Source organism: Centruroides sculpturatus, unplaced genomic scaffold, assembly GCF_000671375.1.
Source record: "Centruroides sculpturatus isolate CEXI.00-Female unplaced genomic scaffold, Cexi_2.0 scaffold194, whole genome shotgun sequence".
Taxonomy (NCBI): domain Eukaryota; kingdom Metazoa; phylum Arthropoda; class Arachnida; order Scorpiones; family Buthidae; genus Centruroides; species Centruroides sculpturatus.
This window is the reverse complement of record NW_019384455.1, coordinates 621,427-645,013: the sequence shown is the minus strand read 5'-3', so window position 1 is coordinate 645,013 and position 23,587 is coordinate 621,427. Positions and strand designations below refer to the sequence as shown.

At 31.9% G+C, this 23,587-nt stretch overlaps 1 protein-coding gene across 1 annotated transcript in view; it reads right to left on the bottom strand.

Annotated features, from left to right (window-relative positions):
• Positions 1 to 23,587, bottom strand: part of LOC111620643 (sodium/hydrogen exchanger 10-like) — an 89,637-nt gene that overhangs the window by 47,091 nt on the left and 18,959 nt on the right. The window contains exons 9-13 of the mRNA XM_023362617.1: positions 22,795 to 22,876; positions 21,684 to 21,868; positions 18,234 to 18,371; positions 3,544 to 3,641; positions 3,303 to 3,363 (exon numbers count right to left, since the gene is read on the bottom strand). Of these exons, the coding sequence (XP_023218385.1) occupies positions 3,303 to 3,363; positions 3,544 to 3,641; positions 18,234 to 18,371; positions 21,684 to 21,868; positions 22,795 to 22,876 (564 nt within the window). The remainder of the gene's footprint in view (positions 1 to 3,302; positions 3,364 to 3,543; positions 3,642 to 18,233; positions 18,372 to 21,683; positions 21,869 to 22,794; positions 22,877 to 23,587) is intronic.

Sequence of the window (23,587 nt, the reverse complement as noted above, 5' to 3'; positions counted from 1 at the left end):
ACTTTTCAAAGCAGTTGTTGAAAACATACCACTTAATGATATACAGTTTAGAAAGTACAGTAGCATCATAAACTTTAAAATACTATTTTATTACATTTCATTGTAGTCATAATTATAAAATAAGTGAAATGAAAAAACTGAATACTGAGATGGTATGACTTTACACCTACACATAGATATATTTAGTTTGTAGTTTTTTTTTACTTTTCTATCACTATTTCCAGTGGTGATATTCGAAATATTTAACAAAGGGTTCGCTAACAGAAAATTTTTCCTTAACAATTTTTTTCGCTCAAATGGTACATTAGCAACATTAGCGCAAAAACTGACCTTAAGATGCGTTCGCAAAATTAAGTCAGTTAAAATTTAACATTGTTTATGCCAGAACTATATTTTTTTGATAAGTAATAAAAAAAAGTGTTCAAAATGGTTTATTTTGTACATATTTTAATATTTTTCATTCAAAATATTTTATAAACATAAAAATTGGCTTTTTCTCAAGAAAAAACTTTTCTAAATCATTTATTTTATCATTAGGTATTATTATAATAATAGACAGATGTCATCGTCTCTCGAAATACAATATCTTTCTTATTTCGCTGTTGATAGCCCGACACGTGTTCCGCAGCCATCTTGTATTTTCTCGCGCGCGTGGGATTGTGGGATCTCTCGTATGACTGGACCTAGTTTCAAGAACTCTCTTGAGTCGATCGCGATTAAATCTCGTTTCAGTCGAGATTGAAACGGTCGATGGAGGTTGCACCATGGCGAACGGGGTATAAGGCTCTAGTTTAGTAGTGTTACAGAGTATAATACGTATATTTTAATATATTTTTTAAAAGAAACAAAACCACTGAGAAATGTTACGTGTGTTTAACAACGGGTTCGGAAAACTTTGAGAATGTTAACAACGGGTTCGGCTGAACCTGTGCGAACCCGCTGAATATCACCACTGACTATTTCTCTCTTTACATTATTCTACAGTATGTTAGACCTAATGTAGATTAATTTCTCCTTAACCAGACCTATAAACCCATAACATGTGGGAGAAATGAAAGCACAAAGAAAAGGACAAAGATTAGTGTTATGTTTTCAGTTGTAGCTAGTAGGTTATTTCCTTTTAAAACAGAAACGAATGATGGGAGTCCAGTCATCCGAAAATAGATCCTTATTCTCAATGTTTACAGCCTACATTCTTACATCTCATTTCCAACAACACAAGTAAAAATGTGCTCCATCGCAGAACAATTTTTACAGTGTTCCCACACTCACTTTTTAATTGATGTTACAGTTACAGATTCCCTTTACAGTTAGTGTGATTGAGAAGTTGTAGAATATGGACATGCATTAGCTCAATTAATAAAGTGTGGCCAATATGACATGAAATTGAAGAATAATGAAATTAGTTAGGACCCCATCTAAAGATAGACACTGAGGACATTTTATAATTATTAGATCTTGATATAAAGTAAAGATATTGGGTTTGGTCAATGATTTTGGAATCTTCACAACTGAGATATTGGTTCAAAAAGTTCAAGGCATAGATCCATATTGCCAAAATCATCTCTTAAATCTTTCTCTTTTTCTTTCTCTCTCTTTTACAATCCATTAAGTTTATAGTTTAGTTTTAAGTTTAAGTTTAGTTTTAGTGTTAATATACATTTTAATTTATGAGCAACCATATGTTTTATAAGATGGTATTAATTTGCCAATTTTAATGTATTGCCAGTCACCATCCAAATAATCTGTACGTTGTGAAATTATTATTATGCAGTATTTATTGGGTTGATCATCACATACAAATTTAACCCCTACAGCTGACAACCTTTCCACCAATCCTGTGTATAATTTTTTTATTAATGTTTTTTTGTACATTGTTTCCTGAAAATTATGTCTGCTTCCTGTGCATTTGTGTTCATGTAACAACATTATAATTCTCACAAAGGAACTTCCAAACTTCATGTGTCAAAATGCCTACTGAATGAGACTTTTTATATTTCATTTTCTGTTTTATTTATCAAATAATATTAATAAAATATATAACATTAATAATATAATAATAAATTTTAAAGTAAGCTCTTACACTGGCCCTCTCCTTTATCCATGCTCAAAGCACATCTTTTTCAAATTTGTCCACACCCCTTGACTGCCCTCTATATCCAGTCTAACCAGCTTTCTCCTGAAGTAATAGTCCAATCCAAAAAAGTGGGTTAGACGTGGAGAAAGAATAATAGAAAAAGGAGGTATGTAATAAAGAACAGTTTTGGGATAATAGAAAAAAAAGGACAGCAAAACATGGAAAAGAAAAAAGAGATAAGAGGAAAAAAGGAATTATTTCAAACTGCATAAGTTTAGCATGTCAAACAGTCATACTAGTATCTATCTTATAATTAAATACTATGATAATTATGAAAGAGTTTCCATTAGCTGACAAAAACAAACACGCAGCAAAAAGACACATGTGAAATAGATGATGAAAAAATGAATTTATTACATGTGATAATAATATTCAGATACAAAGGTATTCTAACTCTAGGGGGTTTTGATTAACAGTCACCCAAATCCAGTCATTGATAGAACAATTACAAAAATTATCACAATTTGTAAAAAAAGGAACTGAAAATAATATTTATAAAAATTTTTCCTTAACACTAATCCTTAAAACTAATTTACACCTTAAAAAGGAAATAGAAGGTAGAGAGTGAGAAGTAGCAATGATGATAGACAGGATGGGAAAGAATACATGGGTAGCGCAAATGTCATTCAGTTACTGTGGGGGGCCACAGTTACTGTGGGGGGTAGAAGCTTCTAAAACACAAAATTCTTGCTTCTGTCTTCCTTTTCCTCAGTTTTTGAGGATTTTTCTATATTGATTTCAATAGCTGGTTGCATGTTTAGACTCATCAAGCTGAAACACTGACTAACACACTAACTTCAGCCCAGGAATTTCAAGGTTTCTGCTCAAAGCTGACCTCCCCCATCTACTCAGGTATGAAACACTGTACTCTCTCTCCTTTCATTATCCTCTCTCTTTAAACACTAGCTTAAAAGTGACCTTTCTTTGCCTTATATGCCCTCAGGTAACCTCATATACATTATGCTGGTGAATTCTAGGAAGTGGCCCTCACTTCCAAGAAATAAGAATTAAGAAGATTAGAAAGTTCCAGAAGATGGAAAGAACAAAGAATAGGGAAAATTGTCAGAAGAATGAAAGGACAAAAGCAGACAATATGACTCACAGCTATATTACTTATTTTTAATTATTATTAATAACTGATTTATTATTAAAAAGTTTTACTTACTATTTTAAATAGAAAACCTTGAGATTTTATTCTGCTTTTTAGTAATTCAATATCAAGATATCTGGAATAAATTTACTTTTAATAATTACATATTTTATTTCATTTAAAACAGGTTAAAAAATCTTTTAAATTTCATACTACTTATATCAAATAAATATCTAAAACAAAAATAAAACACTAGTATCACTGATTTTCATTAAAAATAGTAAACTTTAAGTTAAAAAATAAAATAACTACATACTGTCCATCCTTATCTAATGTAAACTGACAAAATGAAGTTAGACAATTAACAGCCTTCCTTCCAATCAAACCTTCTCTAAATAAATTCTGATGGGATCTCTTTTTAAGATAAAATAAAAATTAATATTTATATAATTATTATAACAATAAATCAAATAAAAAAATTTAATATTTTTATCTTACATATACTTTTAAATATCACTTTTGGTAGCTGTTATTACGATCTATGTATGCATGTCTCTTTAATCCGACATTAAGTTCGGTAGACTATCCTTACAGCTTTTATTGTATCCACATATGCATTTCAGACTTATATAAATGTTAAGTCCTTCTTCAGTGCAATACTATGGTTCTGTCTTCTAAAACCACGATGTATAATGGGTAACATTGGGAAGATTTTAAAATACAGCCATTAAAAACACTACAAATACATTTTCCAACATTAATACGTCAAAACTTTTAACATAAAATCTTATGTAAGTACAACTTTTAAAGAATATGTATGTTCTATAACAGGGGTGTCCAACCTGCGGTCCAAGGCAAGTTCCAATGCGGCCCAATAAACATGTAAACAAAACTGACAAATTTTTAAATTATTTATTTATTTCTACGGCATAAACCTCAAAAAAGAAGTTTCACAAAGCCGTAAACCTTTATACATGTTTTATTTTTTAATAGAAAGGAAGTATTTTCAAATATTTGTAATGTGTGAATGAGGAAGGAATACTAAATAAACCTGGAGTTGTGACTCAAAGGACTATAGCCAAAAATTCGGGGAAAGGAGAGAAAGGCCAAAAAAAAAGAAGTGAGAAAGGTTGGAAAATTAAGGATCAATATTTGCGTAACAGAAGGTCTATTTAACCTTTCTCACTTTTTTATATTTTGACCTTTCTCTTCATTCCCCGAATTTGGGTCTATAATCCTCTGAATCCCAACTCTAGCTTTATTTAATATTACTTTCAGCGTTGCAAGATTTGTCTACTTTTCGCCAAATTTAGGTACCCTTTTTTTAGTTTGGCGTAAAAAAATATCATTTGGCGCATTGGCTACATTTTGGGCTACATATTATTTATAAATATATTAGTTGAATAAAAATGCACTTTAAAATGGTGTTTCATTGTTGTTTTATTAATTAAAGACCCAAATAAAACAAATATTTGTGTTTTTCAAATAAATTTTTGTTTGACTTCTTTATAATAAATAAAATTATCTATTTCTAAGTAGAAATTAAAAGCGTCTGTAGAAGTAATTTTTTAAAATATCCTTTTTTGTGATAAAGTTTTAATTTAATACTTATTACTATAATCTAGACATGTAAATCCTTAAATATATTTGTATATTTAAAAATTGGGTCACAATATATTTGTGGCCCAGAACTCCATGACTTCTTCTAATGTGGCCCAGAGAAATAAAAAGGTTGGACACCCATGTTCTACAATATAACGTTTCAGTAAACAATTTTACAATATATTTCCAATTATTTTCTGTCACAACACTATGATAAATACTTTACAATCCTTAAGGATTGTAATGTATTTATCATAGTATTTATCATATTTAACGTATTAATGTTGGAAAATGTATTTGTGATGTTTTTAATGGCTGTATTTTGAAATCTTCCCAATATTACCCGTTATACACCATGATTTTAGATGACAGAACCATAGTATTGCACTGAAGAAGGACTTAACATTTATATAAGTCCGAAATGCATATATGGAAACAATAAAAGAAGTGTCTAACCTGAAAGCTGTAATGATAGTCTACCAGACTTAATGTCAGATTAAAGAGACATACATACATAGATCTTAAGATCTTACATATAATAAATATTTACATAAATTATAACAGTAAATATTGTACATGATATTAAATCCAAACAATAGGGAAGTGTTTTGTCTCTGATTGGTATTAGTATATTTTTGTCAAAACTTTGTGGTAAACTTGTAATTTTTAAGTAAAAATGTTAATTTTATATTATTTAGTTTAAAATTTTTATCACCAGTAATCATTGCTGGCACAGAAATAAATACAGGACCTATGTCTAGAACACCATCAAAAATAGCCAAGCCAAGACAAGCCAGGTACAAAAAGTGCTCTCTAAGTGATATGAACAAAATAAACATCTGATAACATCTTTTCTGATAAATGAAGTCAATCTTCAACAAGTGACCATGGAGAATGTAGAAATTTAATTGTAAATACTCAATTTGATCGTTTATTAATAAAAAAAAATAGGGGGTTGTGTACGTTCCTCCTCGTGGTGCCCCTGGAGACTCCCTGCGCTAGCGGGATGAGCTGAGCATGGGCAGCCTCCCAGATGACAGGCCCTATGACAGGCCAGCCGGAAGGTGTATTAAATAACTCATCATTAACCCACATGGATCTAAATTTGAATCAATGGGATACAGATAATACTAGGGTGTACACTGTAGTCAATGCGGCAGGGTATGGCCTGGTCCAGCCAAAAAATTTGCAAGGGCTCTGGATGTAGGGACGGCGTCCGGATGCAAGCAAGCTAGTCCAGAAAACCCAAAAACAACAACACAAAATATGAGGAGGGAAAGATATTGAACAGATGAGAGTGGCGATGCTCAATGTTGGTATGATGTATGCAAGGTGCGAGTTTGTTGCAGTGGCCCTGCAGAAGCAATGCTTAGACATCTGTGTACTACAGGAAACCAGATGGAGTGGGGAAAAGGCATGCGACATGGAGCAAGAGCAGAAGGAACATGGCTACAAGCTGATCTACTTTGGCAGCCCTCACACCCACAGTGGCGTAGGCATTGCCATCTCAGAAGAAATTCATAATGCAGTTCAATCGATCCATCGATACAATGACTGTCTCATGAAGATTGTCATCATGACACCACACTGGACTATCCATGCTTTTACTGCTTATGCGCCGCAAACTGGGCGACCGGAGTCCAAGAAGGATGCATTCTGGCAGCTGCTTGATGACCAGATGCACAACGTGCCAGCTACAGATTACATCGTTGTTGGTGGTGACTTCAATGGCCATGTTGGGGATACTGCTGATGGAAGCCGATATCATGGTGGCTGGGGCTTTGGTTGTCGCAGTGATGATGATGAACACGTGCTTGACCTTGCTGATTCCCATGATCTTGTCCTCACCAACACCTGGTTCAAGAAATGACTGTCACAACGGCTCACTTTCTACAGTGAAGACACAATATCACAGATCGACTATGTCTTAGTCCAACAATGCAACCTACACTCTGTCATTGACGCAAAGGTCGTGCCATATGAGACGGTGACTGCACAACACTGACCCGTCATCACAACGCTTTGCATCAACCCACCAAAACTGCCTGAAGAAGATCGAACCGGCCCACCGCGCATCAAGTGATGGAAACTGGATGGCAGAGAGGCAGAGACCATTGCACGTATTCATCTCCCAACTAAGACAATTTTGAGGAGACATGGCGGAAGGCAAGACGGTCTATCCAAGAGGCTGCCCATTTAACATTTGGCCATACTATCCCAGGCCAGTGCTTTGTAAAGCATGAAAATTGGCTCTGGACAGATGATGTCAAATCAAAAGTCCGTGGAAAGAAAAAGCTCTACCATGCCTTCCTCAACAACAAGACTCCACAGAACTGGCAGATATACCAAGATGCCAGCCATGATGCTAAGAAAGCTGTTGCTGCAGCCCGAGCGGCACACTACAAGACAATCTATGAGCAGCTTGATGGGCAAGACGGTGAGCGTCTCCTCTGCTACCTTGCCAAAAGCCATCACCAGCAAACGCAAGATATTGAGAAATTTCACTGCATCAACGACAAATGTGGCAAGCTGATTATCAACAGACAAGCCATGCTGGAGCAATGGAGGGGTTACTTCCAGAAGATTTCCACCGAGGAGTTCCCACATCCACCTATCACAGAACTGCCCACCATGGCTGAACCTGTGCATACAATTACCAAAGAAGAGATTGAAAGTGCACTAATAAAGATGAAGCCTGGCAGGGCATGCAGACCAGACAACATTGCTGTAGATCTTTGGAGAACAAAAGGTTGGAGGCCATCGACTTGGATTTCCACTTTCTTCCACCTGATCATCAAGGAGAAGAGGATGCCCACTGACTGGCAACAGTGCATTACAGTGCCTGTCTGGAAACAGAAAGGCAGTCTGGCTGAATACTCAAACTACCACCCGATCCAACTTCTTTCACACACTATGAAGTTGTTTGAACATGTCTTAGACCGTCAAATCTGCAACCTCATCGAGCTCACTGTAAACCAGGCTGGCTTCGTCAAGGGATGCAGCATGATAGATGCTGTCCTCGCTGCTCAACTCTTTGTTGAGAGGCATTATGAGAAGAGAATCCCGCTGCTCATTGCCTTTCTTGATCTTGAGAAGGCATTTGACCATGTGCCACATGAGCTTATCTGGGCCACTCTTCGCCAGCATCACATTCCTGAGGAACTTATCAGTTGGGTACAATTGCTCTATTGCAATCCAACGAGCTGTGTCCATGGCATTGCTGGGACCTCAAAACCATTCCATGTCTTTGTCAGTGTTCACCAGGGCTCCACTCTCTCCCCGCTTCTCTTTATCGTTGTCATGGATGCCATCACACGCGACATCCAGCGAAATGTACTGTACATGTTACTGTATGCTGACAATGTTCTCCTCGCCTCCACTGACAAGATCGACCTGCAGCAGCTCGTCCAGATGTTGTAGTCACCTCGCACAACATGGCCTCCAACTGAACCTGAAGAAGACGGAGTACTTAACGACAGACCCGACTGAGGAAGGCACATTCATTGTCGATGGCGTCAGCCTTCCCTGAGCTGAGTAGTTTAAATATCTGGGTCTGTGATCTCTGCTGACGGAGACTTGTACCATGAGGCAGTTGCACGTGTCAATGCCGCCTGGCTGAGGTGGTGCTCAATAACAAGTGTGCTGTGCAACCGACGCATCAAGGACCAACTTAAGTCAAAGATTTATCAAACCATCGTCCATTCTGTTGCACTGTATGGGGCCAGGTGCAGGCCAACTACGAAGGTTGTCGACCACAAACTTGCTACTATGGAGACTAAGATGTTGCATTGGATGAGTGGCCTTACCAGACTTAATCAAGTACCCAACATAGACATCAGAGCCTGGTATGGCATTACTGAGATCAATGAGAAAGTGCACGAGTGGTGCCTGCGCCTTTATGGCCATGTGCTCCTTGCTGACGCCAACTCCATCATTCACATGGGCCTAAATTTGGAGGTACAGTACCTGGGTCCTGCCCAAGGGACTACCTAAGGCAGCATTGGTTGGACACGCTACATCATGACCTGCAAGCTGTAGGCCTACACCCAGACCAGGCCCATGATTGGGCCAAATGGAGATTCAAAATAAAATCCAGATGTGCCGAACCTGCTGCTAAGCGGGACTAAGGCCAAAGAAGAAGAAGAAGATTAATAGAAAAATAAAGTAATCAGGTATCATATTTTTATTTGTTACAAATGATTTCAGTATACAATAAAGTGACCAGTTATCCCAAATTAGGCAGGACAGTCTTGATTTTTATTGTATTGAAAAATGTCCACTTTTGGACTATTTCATAATTATATTCAAAAACTGTATATCAAAGATGAATCATATTCAAGTTATAGCATAAAATTTTATTATCCAATTTTGAGAATCTGTTATAAAAAAAAAGAGTTGATGGTTATTGTTAATTATCCGAGTTTAAAAGAAAAATGACAATTAAAGCAAAGTTATACTCAGAGCGATCATAGTTGTTCATTGTTGCTACTGCAGTAAGTTGTTATTTTGCAACCACAGTAATGATAAGTAAAATGTTCATTGGCTATTCATAACATTTGTCACTGATGATGTCAGAAAGCTATAAAACTAACAATTGTCAACCAGAATTGATCATATGACTCATCTGACTTCAGATCAAAATATCCAACTAAACATCCCTCTTTTTACATTCCAGAAATTGGTCACTTTAGTATACAACATTCTTTTAAGAAACTTGCTGAACAAATATGCAATATTTATATCATTAATTATTTAATAAAATGGATAAGATTAAACAAGAACTTAGTCAATTTAATCTTATTAATAATTTATCAAAAACTAATTATAGGGTGGTCCATAAATTTTTTTTTTGTTTTTCAGTTTGGCCACCTTATAAATTTGTAACATGTATCCATAGCAATAATATTGTATAATTTCAGTTGGCTAGCTTTAGCAAAAGAGGGTGTTCAATCGAGTGCTGTTTTTGAAATTTTTGTGAAAAATGCTTGATCTTGATTTTTTGTTACAGGTCAGTTTCGTATGTTAAATTAATCTAATCTACTTTTAAATACAACTGTTAAAGAATTTTATAGAGGAATGTAAAAAACTTTGGTACTTATTTACTAGACTGTGAGTGAATCATTGCATTAAAATGAGTTCATCAACTTGAAAAAAGACGACATTTTTCTACTTGGATGTCGGGATCTTGAGCCATTGATAAGGATTAACCAACTTCCAACTCTTCGGTAAGTTCTACTTTATCACCACACATTAAATGAATCAAAAAATGAGAAAGATTCTGTGCATATGCTCATTCAATAAGTCAGAGGTGTGGAGCAAATCTGGTATTTCAACCAGACAACCAAATCACTGTGTTGAAAAACTTATAAAAATTCATAAGAAATGGCTGCTTTTAAAGAAAAATAAAACAAGAGATTCGGAAGTGCAGAAAAATAGAGAGCATTTGTTTTCAGAAGAACTAGACAAACTTTTTGATGTTGCCCATTTACAGGCCATGAACTCAATCAAAATTGCAGAAGACAGAGTTTCTCATTGATCAAAGAGGTGAGCGTAAGACATCAATTGACAAGAAGCTGGAAAAGACCAAAGAACATTCTCTAAAACAAAGAGCTGAAGAATTAAGAGAAATAATGCTTCAACTTCGGTAGTGTCAAGTCAAGAACTAGAACTTGATTTCAGCTTCAGTAGTACTTCTAGTGTCGATAGCACTTTAAAAGATAAACAAGATGATTATTTTGTGGCTGCTTTACCATCAAGGACTCTTTCTTGCAATTATCTCCTGAGACTTGGGGTGACAATGTTGTGAAGGTCAAAAACCCTTTTGTTTTAGAACAGTATCACCCTTCTAATAAACCTCATGATTAGGTGTAAAAGGAAAAAGGGGGCCTTCTGCGGTCGATGGCCGAGATGATCTCCTCGAAAAAAATTGTTAATATATCAATAAAAGAAATCTCCTCCATTTGTCTAATGGTAATTCTATAGACATTAATATCAACAAGATGGGAATAAGAGAGGTTTCTTACCCCCTCTTTGGTTGCACGTGACACATGGTTACAGCAATAAATCGCCTCATTCATAGTCAAACACAACGTTTAATATAAACAATATCTAGACTGTTGATCAGTTTACAGAAATTATTGTCAGCTGAATGTTAATTTATGGATGAGAGCTGTCAAACCTATAGAAATTTATAAGACTAACAGCACAAAACCTTTCTCACTAATTTCTAGCCTTATTAACTGGAGTACAAACGTTTTCGGCCTTCTTAATAGGCCTTCCTCGGGTACACTCATTAAGAAGGCCGAAAACGTTTGTACTCCAGTTAATAAGGCTAGAAATTAGTGAGAAAGGTTTTGTGCTGTTAGTTTTAGAAATAGTTCTAGCTACATATGCATAGTAGTATAGAAATTTATATTATAAAATCATATCTTCTAGACACTGATATCAATAAATTAAACAAACTTCTCTGTGCCAGTGGTCTGTACTAGCTAGATCCAGACATCAACACATGAACAGGTGTGCGTATAAATCATTAATGATGTCATAGTTCTCACCCCCTCAAAAATAGTATAAAGAGGGTTAGGACGCAGTCCACAAGGCGGACATCGACTGCCACATCCCGCCACCCCAACCATCGCTACCTTGCTATAACTGCCATGACAATCCAGGAACATTTTTACCAATGACCCATATTACGGATTGGGAACTTAGATATCCAAAAAAAAAAAATACCTCTATTTGTATACTCTCTCTCTGAGAGGTCTCTCTCTCGTCTCTTAATTTAACTTAGAGAATAGAAATTGGATGTTCCATAAAAAAAAAGGACGAATCATTATCACGATGTAGAATAGAATTTTTGTAACTCTTCACTTTCGCCTTTGATATGTACAATTTTATAGTTGTTTATTAAATGTGTTATTCTTGTTCAACCTGTGTATTTATTTGGGAACTTGTCAACTTACACATTAACCTCCCCACTCATTTCATTTTTCTCTCCTATAAAGCCATCCTCTGACAGAGCTGCCGGTAAGTGGGGACAACTAACCCCCTCAGTTCTCACAATGTTGATTACCTTCAAGGCAAAAGTTGCATAAGAAATTTGCATGTGGTTAATGACACTGCGGAGAGGGGTGTAAAACTATTTGAAGATTACAATACAATACTCACTAAGAATGAGGAGGAAAACCAATTTTTACTTCATGTCGTTGAACAGAACAGAAAGATCGTTTTCTACTGAAACATCCAAAAAAGTGCTAATGAACTTAGTTTTAGGTTGAGAAAAAAGAACTGTAATTAATATTATTTTAAGTACTGCTTTGCTTATAACATTTTGTGTGTGTTTAAATACTATATTTGAATAAAAAAACTTACTTTGGTTACATAGTTTACATTTTTCACTTAATATTCTGACTAGTTCTTTTTAAGGATTTTTTCATAAAATTCAGATATTTCAAAGTCGATGAGCACCCCCTTGTATATAAGATAAAGGGCTGAAATTTTGAACACATAATAGGAATGGTAGATGTAACAAAACAAGGGGGTGGCGTGACTTTCACTTGAAAATATTTTTTTTTGCTATTTAAGCATGGACCACCCTACTAATTATAGAATAAAAGTCATTGAAGAAAATATTTCTAATCAAAATATTAAGTATGAACCAGTATGGTGGAGTCAGTAAGCAAAAAGTACAACTCAGACCTTATCCTTTTTTAATTAAATTGTTACACTAATTCCTTTTATAAGAAAGATACCACTGGGTACCTGAATATTTTTATGTAAAATTTTTCTATAAAAATTTGTACTAAAATTGATGGCGGAAATCAAAAATTTATTAGTTAATTATTGAAAATTAATTTAAATGTAATAATTTTTTTAAAAAATTAAATAAAATAAAACACATAAAACATTGATTTGATGAACGACATAATAAACTGGTCCATAAAATAATTCCTCCCACTCTTCCTATTATGAAAATAATTGATTTCTTACTGATGCTTGACTAAACTCAAATATATACAGGTAACAGGATTTTTAAATATGAATTTTAGAAAGAAATGCCAGTCATCTTGAACAGATGCATATCAGAATTGTGTTCCCAGAATTTAAATATGTCAATAAAAAGCTGAAACAATTCTATTAATTACAATTTGCAGTTTTCTCTCCTTTTAGTTTTGCAGTTAAATTCTGATCTTGGTTTTTTTTTTCTTTGTTCTTCTATTGACTGTTTTAAGACCAAATAATGTTATAGAAGCAATGATAAACAGTCATAAATAAATTACAGCCAACAGAAAGTCAATGAAAACATTAATTAGCCAAATTACTCAAGAAAATAATTGATACCCAAAAAACATCCCAGATGTAAAAAGTTTTTGCACCAAGTAAAAATTATGTCAGCCAAAATGAAAGTCAAATTTCTTATTGGGAGTTTCTCTTTGGCAAAGATAAGTTTGGCACTTCAAAGTAATACCATAAGGTTTTGCTTTCCTACCTGTTATGTATACATAACATGGAAACATATTGGAATCATGTCAAATTTGACCCTCAGAGTGTTTTTTGCAAATCTTTATGTTTTAAGACACCCTGAACCCAAAAAAGTAAAAAAATGAAAAAAATTTCTTGGATATATTTTTAATATGTGAGTGTGTGTTGGCATCTATTTTGTTTAATATCTCAGGATGAAGTAATGATTAAGAAACTAAATTTGGCTTGGTAGCTTATGTATAAGGGGCATTAATGTATGAAATTTTGATAGTCAAAGGTAAATTGGGTGGGGAGATAGAGGATAGTCATGTGTCATATCTTGAGGGAGATCAGATGTAATGAAAAAGATTTTACTCATTATGAACATCTACAACTTTTTATAACACCCATCTCTATCCTACAATTAAGCTTTTTGCCATTTTATAATAATTAATTATATAAAGTTTTTTAAAATAAAATATCATAACCAATAGCACCAAACATAATTTAAAATTCTTTTGCCAGGAAAGTTATGCAACTCATTGCTGGATTTTTTATTATTGTCTTTGTACTTTGCGTTCTTGCTTTAATAACATGGTGAAGCTTTAAGAACTAATTTCAAAGACATTCATTATTTTTCTCACACACTGAAAGCCAGTCAGATGATTGAATGGTAGCATTCCATAAAGGATTTGGGATCAAATTGGAGAGCCTATTTTCAAAGTGATATATATCCATTTTTTATTTTTTTTTTAGTTTATGGCACCAACACATTGATAATATGCTTCTCTATAGCCCTACAATATTTTTTTTTTCAAAATGGGTATTTCTTCTGTTGAAAAATGTATCAAAAAAATGGTTTTCTTTTCAAATGTAATGTTTTTCATTTTGTATTTAATTCCAAACTGTTGCATTTCCATAACAGCCAATTACAAAGTGTATATTGGTCATGTGACTATTTTACAGTAATGACTGCTTTCTGAAGTGCAAGTGCTATTGTGTTTGATTGTTTTCTTAATTTTTCTTTAATAATGGCCACATTTTTTGAAGAAGTTCAAAAAGTATTTAGTCAATATGCTAGAAAGAGGTTGCATCCTTATTTTGTAGAAATTTTTATAAGGAAAATACAAAAATCAAGAAAATTAATTTGTTTTGTAATGGATGCAGTGCACAAAACAAAAATTACACATTATTAGTAATGCTAAGTAAACTTTCAGATATGTATAGTGTAATTTTTGAGATTGCATATCCGGTGCAGGGTCATAGTTATTTACCCATAGATAGGGCCTTTGGAAGGGTAGAAAAAATGTTAAGAAAAACTGAACTGCTCCTTTTACCAGAAGACTACAATAAAATTTTTAAGCATTTAGGACAAATACATGTTCTTGGTAAAGACTGGCAAGTTGGTAATTAAAAACTTGCAATTCATTCACACATTAAGTCAAAAATGGATTTTAAAGTATCTGAAATAAAAGTAATCAGAATAAACTTTAAATATGTTTGTTGCAAACAGCACTATTCTGATAGATCCAGGATGTGCAAGCATACAATGTTAAAAAGAGGTAAAAATTGGTCATATCTATTAGTTGATTTGTTACCATTGGAGAATAAACTTAAATAAACTTGTTTTTTGTATAAACTTGTTAGAATAAACTTGTTTTTTGTATAAACTTGTTAGAATAAACTTGTTTTTTATAAATTTTAAAACTGGAAAAGACAGATGATGTGAAGAAACTTTTAAATAAAGTAATGGGCATACTGCAATGACACTTTACAAAAAGTATTTACTTGTTTAGAAAGTAATTGATTCTAAATAGGTACTGTGACAGAACAATTACAATATGATTTTTATTAACTTTATGTAATCAATAACTTTTTTCTTTCGTTTGGAATTAGTATAGTTTTTAAACACCATTTTTTATTATCTTTAGTCATATAAACAAAGTTCGTGTAATTTTCATTTTTTGTTTTGTATCTCATTTTGTATATTCTCTTTTGTTTTTATATATTAAAAGTTTTTGACCATCTATTTATTGGTTTTATTACATTATTCATTTAAATAAACCATTTTGGAACAAAATTGCAACAAGTCTATGATTTGAAGTACCAAAACTACCGTTTCCTTTGCCTCATGATTTTTTTCACTGTTAAAATTTGCAGTTTTTAGAAATTTGTATTTCTTGGAAATTTATATTTCCTGGAAATATGCTGTTCAATTCTGATTGAGACTGCTGCAAAAAGTTTTTTACCCAGAATCCATGCTGCACCAGTGACTAAGCAGATTTAATCTTTAAACACTAGTATATAGGAACTGTTCTACTTTCAGCACCGGGGTGAAATTAACGTCACACTATCTGGAACCTGTGACCAGTGCTCTACGCATATATATAGTATATGTATTATAAACGACTCAACTGACCAGATAATATGGTACGAATAACTGTTTAATAATACAACTAAACACTTCTACATCCAGCTGGTTACCCCGAGCTCTCTCGCTCGCTTTCTGTCCCACCACCTCGGCACCTCTCGATTACATTTCCTTTGTTTTAAATTGTCAACATATATTATATTACATTTAATGTTTATCTAAAATCATAAATTACAGTATATCGCTTGACAAACGTTTTCGAGCGATCTGTTCGCTATTCTTCAGGTCGACTGAAACGAATAATATACACTCCGACTGGGGAATTTTCAGTCGACCTGAAGAAGAGCGAACAGATCACTCGAAAACGTTTGTCAAGCGATACACTATATATACGCGTACAGCACTGGTCACAGGTTCCAGATAGTGTAACGTTAAACACTAGTAATTGACTTGGACTGGCTAGTGAAGTTTATCAGGTTTTCTTCACATTGATAATGCCAGAATAAAGGTCAGTTTTCCTTAAAAACTCACCTGGCAGGCACATTCCCTGATTGGCAGAATGCCCTCATGTTGCATTATCTAATACCAATCAATCAATACATGAATTGAAAAAATCATTTGAACTTCTTGAAGTGACTCACACACTACTTAGTGTCAATTTTTAAAATATCATACAAGCAATGAAAAACATAATAAAATATAAAGGTTAAGATATTTTTCTACAAACACAAAGCCAGGTAAGTATTGTACGATGCTTTCTAAATTTTTGTCAAATAATAGCAAAAACATACCGAGCTCAGTATATGTTATATAAAGGGTACAGCTCTCTAGATGATGTGAATTTATTCATTTAAATTAATAATACGTTTGTGTTTTTGGTTGCAGCAACACAATACATGGACATTCTGCTGAAAGAGGTTACCTCCTGGGAGAACTCTTATGAAAAACTGGCCCCTTATTTAGGTGTTACTAACATGAAGAAAACATAGAAAACTCCAAGTGGCCAGCTTGTTGATGAGGCATAATTCCATAGCCAGCTACCAGTGTTTGGTTTTTTATCCATTCAGTCACTGGTCAGCCTTAAATTAATAAAAGTTATTTTTGTAAGTATAGAGCATGTTGCATGAGATACACAAAACATTTCAATGTGAAATGCTCTTTTTAGGTAAATATCATTTTGATATCTAAATTTATTAAAGTTTCTGTTTTCTAAGAAATTTCTTTAGATTTAGATATTAATAAATTAATTAAAAAGTATTTTTCATACTTCACATTTTACCAATAGTAAAATTTAAGATCAGAGTCACCAGAGTTGAAAGAATTTTACCAACTCTGACTCTACCCAAAAATATGCAACTGTGGCAAGTCTGACTCCACAACACTGGTATGAATAATTGAAATATGCAATAAATATAATGATTAATAGGTCTAATATTAATTTTATTTGGCTATCCAATTGAAGATAAAAATAATTAACAAAGCGATAATCAATTTTTGTAAGCATAAATTAGAAATACAAAATTCAAACACAGAGCAATTAAAAGTCCAAATTATTGGATCTCAATATTTCATTATAAAAATAATATTTAATAGTGTTGAAATGACTAAATATTTTGGCAATCTTAATTAATTTTTTTTAAAAAGTAATATTTAAATGATCAATATAAAAAATGCAAATTAATAATGATTTAACTCCAACTTCTCATAAATAAAAAACAATTACTACTACCTTATATCACAGAGTAAAATAAAATGATTTTATGTACAATTTATATAACTTACGAGGTATAATAAGATTAAAAATATATATAGTTTTAAATTGGAAAAGTTGATAGAGGCTCATTCTTTTTTAGAAGTAAAAAAACTAAAATGACTAAATTAGAACAAATCTTATGCTATAATTCTTGTTGATTTATTTATGAAATATTCAAGTTATGATATTTTAATTATGTAGTAAATAAATTTTTAAGGAAACCACATAGTTTTTGCATAATAGAAACTTGGATTATTCAGTTAAACATATCAAAAAAAGTTTATGTATAAAATACATAAGATATAAAAACATCTTTACTTTCGCCCATTCCAACACCAGGAACTAGCAAACAGTCTTCCTTCTCAGAGATGACCTTCTACTGTAGGCTATGACTCTGCTACAATATGCAAAATGGTTAAAAATGGTGTTGGAAAGAGCCAAAGTGAAGATGTTTTTGTATCTTCTGTATTTTATATATATTGTAAATGTACAGTCTGCATTTTTAAAGTAAGAAAGTTCATTTTGTATTCATAACTCCATCTCAGAAAACTATTACTGTTGGTGGCCAAAGGTGATCTGTTGTCATTAGTTAAAAAAATTTAAGAGTCAAAATTTCAAAAATAAATTACAAATACGAATTATAAAACCTTTAACAAAAGAAATCCCCTTTAAAAATGGACACACAAAATAAATAGTAATAGTATGATTATCTATTCTACAAACTAATTAAAGTATTCAGCTCTATTATACATCAACTTACAATTTGTTCTTTTAAATTTCAGACATTTTATTGTAATGAAAATAATGTAATTCTTTTTACCTCAGCTATATGTATAGCCTTCATATAACATTGATTAGTTAGAACACTAGCATCTCTCTTTAATAAAATGGCCTTTTTGGTTTCTTCTAATTCTTGTTTACATAACAAGCATTGAGTTTCACCATTATTATCTTCTTTCTGTTTTATTTTTTGAATAAAGTAATTTATTAATTAAAAATGCATCTTAAACTAATACAATAATATCTTTAATTTAAGCAATATTTTATTTGACATTTACTAATGATAGATTAAATATGTATGCATCAAATCAATTAAAAAAATTCAGTAGTCACTTTGGTACTTGAAAAAATTTCTAAGTTTTTCTCATTGTAAACGGATAATTTATTTTTATTTTAATATAATCATATAAAACATATATACTGTGGTATCTCGTACTTCAAATGACTATAACTTTGAACACTTCAGAGTTTAAATGCCAAATTTGACAAAAATTCACTTCAGAGTTCGAACGATGCTTCAAAATTCGAACTGCACAAAGAATAAAAAATGCACTTGAAGCATAAAATAAGCTTCTGACCAAAAAATATAATTATGTATTTCCGAGAACATGTCTTCCTTCATTTGTTTTTTCTTCACTACTAGATGAATTAATAGACACAAGACATTTTACATCATCTTTATTAATCTTCCATAGGCTGATACACGTTTTGGGCAAAGGCCCCTCATCTGTCGTCATTACATATGGAACTTTCTTTAGGTTGCGTTGTTACATATATATTTTTTTCGTTTAAAATTATGTATTTACAGTTAAAATCGTTAAAATATCATTGCAGTTTAAAATATATTTATGATTTAAATTACTATTACAGTGAAGGTTTCATAAGTAATTTAAATCATAAATATATTTTAAACTGCAATGATATTTTAACAATTTTAACTGTAAATACATAGTTTTAAATGAAAAAAATATATATGTAACAACGCAACCTAAAGAAAGTTCCGGATGCAAAGCCAACAGATGAGGGGCCTTTGTCCGAAACACATATCAGCCTATGGAAGATTAATAAAGATGATGTAAAATGCATTGTGTCTATTAACTCACCTAGTAGTGAAGAAAAAAACCAAAAAATATAACTTTAAAAATAAAAATATCTTAAATTAGCAATAATGCATTAAAATTTACAACTGTTATAAATGTGTGATTTAATTATATTAAGTAATGACAACTGTTAAAAATATTCAAACTTTCTGCATAAAGGTTATATTGGGTTGAACCTTTACTTATTAATTATGGCATCCAAGAAGTGTGTAGAAGCAACAAAGTCTGACTAGTAAGAATGCTGAAAAAGCTATGATAAAAAAGGAACTTAACACAAAGCATGAAAGTGGTATACTTATGATGGATTTGGCAGCCATGTTTAAGATGCCAAAGTCAATGTATGCAACCAGTAAATGCAATTTTCATTTTATTATACATTATTTATGTATTTTATTTATTGTTTTTGTATTTTAATTTATTATTATGACATTTAATTGTGTTATTTTTACCTCAAATTATGTGTAGTTGCTACTGTTTTAAGTGTATCGAAATGGGTATTCTTTAAGTCTGGGTATGGATTAATTCACTTTCCATTATTTCTAATGGGAAAAATTATTCTGGACTTCAAACAATTCAGAGTTCAAATGGCCTCCTGGAATCAATTAAGTTTGAAGTACAAGAAACCAATGTATTTGTAATAAACTGAATGATTCTTAAATTAAAATATTTTAAAACAAATTATTTATTAAAATAGAAAAATAATTATACTTTATAGATGAAATGAGAAAATTGTAAAATGAATGATATACAGATAATTGAATTGACTCATAAAACCACATCAAAATAATAAAATTTTTTTTCAAATTTAATACGGTAAAACATCCAAAGATGATTATATCTCTAACCTGACCACCTCTTTTATCAAAAGTGCAGAATATTTTCAGTAGTTGAAATTTCCCCAAAAATTGAAGTGAAATTTGCACTTGCTGCCACAAAAAAGGCTATCCTTGTATCTATATATATGGTTAGAGTATTTGGCACCAGGACAAACTTAAATATGATACCTTTTGGATAAGCCTTTCACAAGTATGTTACAAATGTAAAAATTAAAAACACTTTTTACTAATATAATGCATTTACAACTTTATAATATTATATTATATAATATAATATTATAATATAATATTACATTTCATAATATAATTATTTTTCATACTTGTATGTGACAGTTTTCTATGAATTTATTAGTTTGTGCATGTAATAATTTTGGAACTTTGACACCCCATTATTTCAGGTGCAGAGAAGATATGGCATCCTGGACATGTACTCTCTCTGTCCTTGCCTTTCCATAACCCTGCTTATACCAGTTGGCCACAGGAGAAATGATCCTTGCACTTGTCAACATGGAGAGGCAATCCATGTTCTTGTGTTTGATTCATTTTCCATGTCTATTTTCTGTTAGGTGCATGGAATGCTGTTCTTTTATTTTTCTCACCTAAATTCCATTAGGCACACTCAATTGCATCAGGGAGCACAGATATTATCACTTTGTCCCCACTGTATTTTAAAATCCCTATTTTTTTACATTTAAATAGACCCTCATTNGGCTCTCTAGAGTACATCCTTCATCCAATTTGATAATATAGTAAAGTTTTTCAAGTTTTTGGGTGATGGTTCCAAATTTCCATACAGGTTTGCTGTTTATTACAAATTTGGTTTGTACTCTCTCCCCCACTTGAATAGAGCATATGCTATGTTGATTCACTCAAGGTTTCCTCTCCTGAATATGAGAACACACAGCATCAAGTTTGGTACTTATCTATCAATTTAAGTATAGTTTGGCAGGTGACTTTCCATTTGCCAAGGATGTCACATGATAACATAGTAGTATCTTTTGAATATTTTTGTGAATTGATATATTTTATTTCCCATTGCTTTTAATTACTTTTTAGGGTCTGTGTACCAGACCTTAATGAAGCTTGTTATCTGTATGCGATGTCCCTATCCATGGCCTCTGTCAGGGTTTCTAATATCTCCCTAATCTGGAACCTATCGCTGTTCAGATGGATGGCAACCAAAGCTGCAATTTGGCATAGTGGCATGCAGAGTCACATCAAAACAGAGGGTATGGAATAAAAGACCCTCTTAATAGAAAGACCCAAAACTGAAAAAAATAAAATAAAAATAACTATTATTATTATCATCATTAATTGAGACACTATGGCCATTGGCCTTTTACAAGTACCTTTTAACAAGCAAACAAAAAAGAAAAAGAACAACAAAGAAACTCAACTTAAGAATTTCAACTTAAAGACACAAAATGGACTGAACTCATGGAAGTTATGCCAGAACAAAAATAAAATTCAACTTATAGCAAATCAACATCATTTGAAAGAATATTACAAAAATATTTTAATAATTAACAATTTAAAAATAAATAAATATCTTACACCAATGAATAGATTTTCATTCATATCTTTCATTATAATTATATTTTCAGTGATCCAATTCCAATCAGCTGCACTTAATAATATATTATTTTTCAATTCATTCATGAATTCTAAACTAAATTCATATAACTGCTGAATTAAGCAAGTTACAGACCACTTTTTTCCTTCTGCTACTGATGCCAAACCTTTATAATAAATTAAAATTAGATATTCAAGTATATATTTTTATTGTTGTATTTTGGTTTAAATTATCAAAGCATGTAATACTTAATTTATTATATACACAACATTAGAAAAGTTAGTTAAAAATCATTCTTAGTAAATGAAAAAAAATTATGTACAAAAAATAAAAATAAAATAATCTCTTAGGTTAAAAATAAAATAAAATTCTCTTAGGTTTACCAAAGAGAATCAAACTGGTGATTTACTTAATATTATAAGTATACTTATAATATTAGGTAAATCACCAGTTTGATTCTCTTTGGTAAACCTAAGAGAATCAAAGTGATAAGGGGTTTGACACCCAAAATGTAACACTTATACCAATAAAGTCTAGTTTTATTTCTGTCATCTCTGTGTCTTCTGTATGATAAGTCTGTTAAAAAGTGACACTACACTTCAGATCCTTCAATATCGATATTGAATGGAACAAGAAGCTTGAATATCAACAATGCTAATTTTACTTTTAAACCAATGTGCCTCTAAGTTAATTTATATGTGGATTTATTTTAATTTAGTACTATTAGTTCATTATTCAGATTTAAGTAAACTAAACAATAGTCTTCATTGCAAAGTTTAAGGACAATGAATTTGTTGTGACAGCAACAAAAATATAATTAAAACCAAGATCTACAAATCTTAAGTTTTAGCCTGCAGTCAAATACATACTTATTCTTAGATGGCAAAAAAAATAGTTAAGATTAAAAATAGCTATTTGAAAGTATAGCATTTCATTTGTAAAATATATATCTATTAAATACATCAATAAATCTAATTAGATGTTACTTTTTAAAATAATATAGACATAAATTTATAAGTAATTATCATAAAATTGTTTATTTGTCAAAAATTCAAATTCTTAACTGAGAATATTTTTTTAAAAATTACTCACCCAAATACTGAATAAGAAATTTAATTGAAATTCCATTAATAAGATGTGTTAATACAATCACTCCAACAGTTATCATCAATGGCTTAAATAAAAAGAAAGAATTTATTAAATTTTTAATAAAAATAATAAAATAGCCAAATACCTAAAAATTGATCTGATTTAATTGTATTACCTTTGTACTTATAAATAATAATACCTACAGAATGTTAAACTAGATGCTGTTTGCAATTTAAATAGAGTAATTTAATCAGACTTTTATTTTATAATTTTTAAATTAAGTAATGTTTTCAAAAATGATTTTACAATTAAATTAAAATATGTTGATGAAAATCAAATGTAATGTGTGTTTAGTCCAAAGTGGCTGAGTTGAATCCAACATACCAACAGCAAAATGTTGAATGGAGCACAAAAAAGTCCATTTTTGAATACATATACATTGGAGATGCATGCCACAAAGCAGCAAAAATAAAAGACACAGTAATTCTCCCCCACTTAGCTGAAAAGGTTCCAAGGAACATTTTTTCCATTTTAGTTTTATCTTCCAACAATGTAATCTTGTAGGTAAATGGGAGGTGATCTTGTGCATTCTAATCTGTTGTGCTGTGGTGCATTCCCTCACTGAGGTAGGAAACTGGCCTTGACATGGTGTGGAGCCTAGTGGTGAGGTGGTGGATATAGAGAATCCAAAGGTCCTACTTTGGTCTCGGCCATTGAAGAAGTCTTTAGACTCGGGCCTAAGGTTCCAGAGGTGTCAGAATATCATAAGTCTTGGGTCTGTGTACCAGACCTTAAT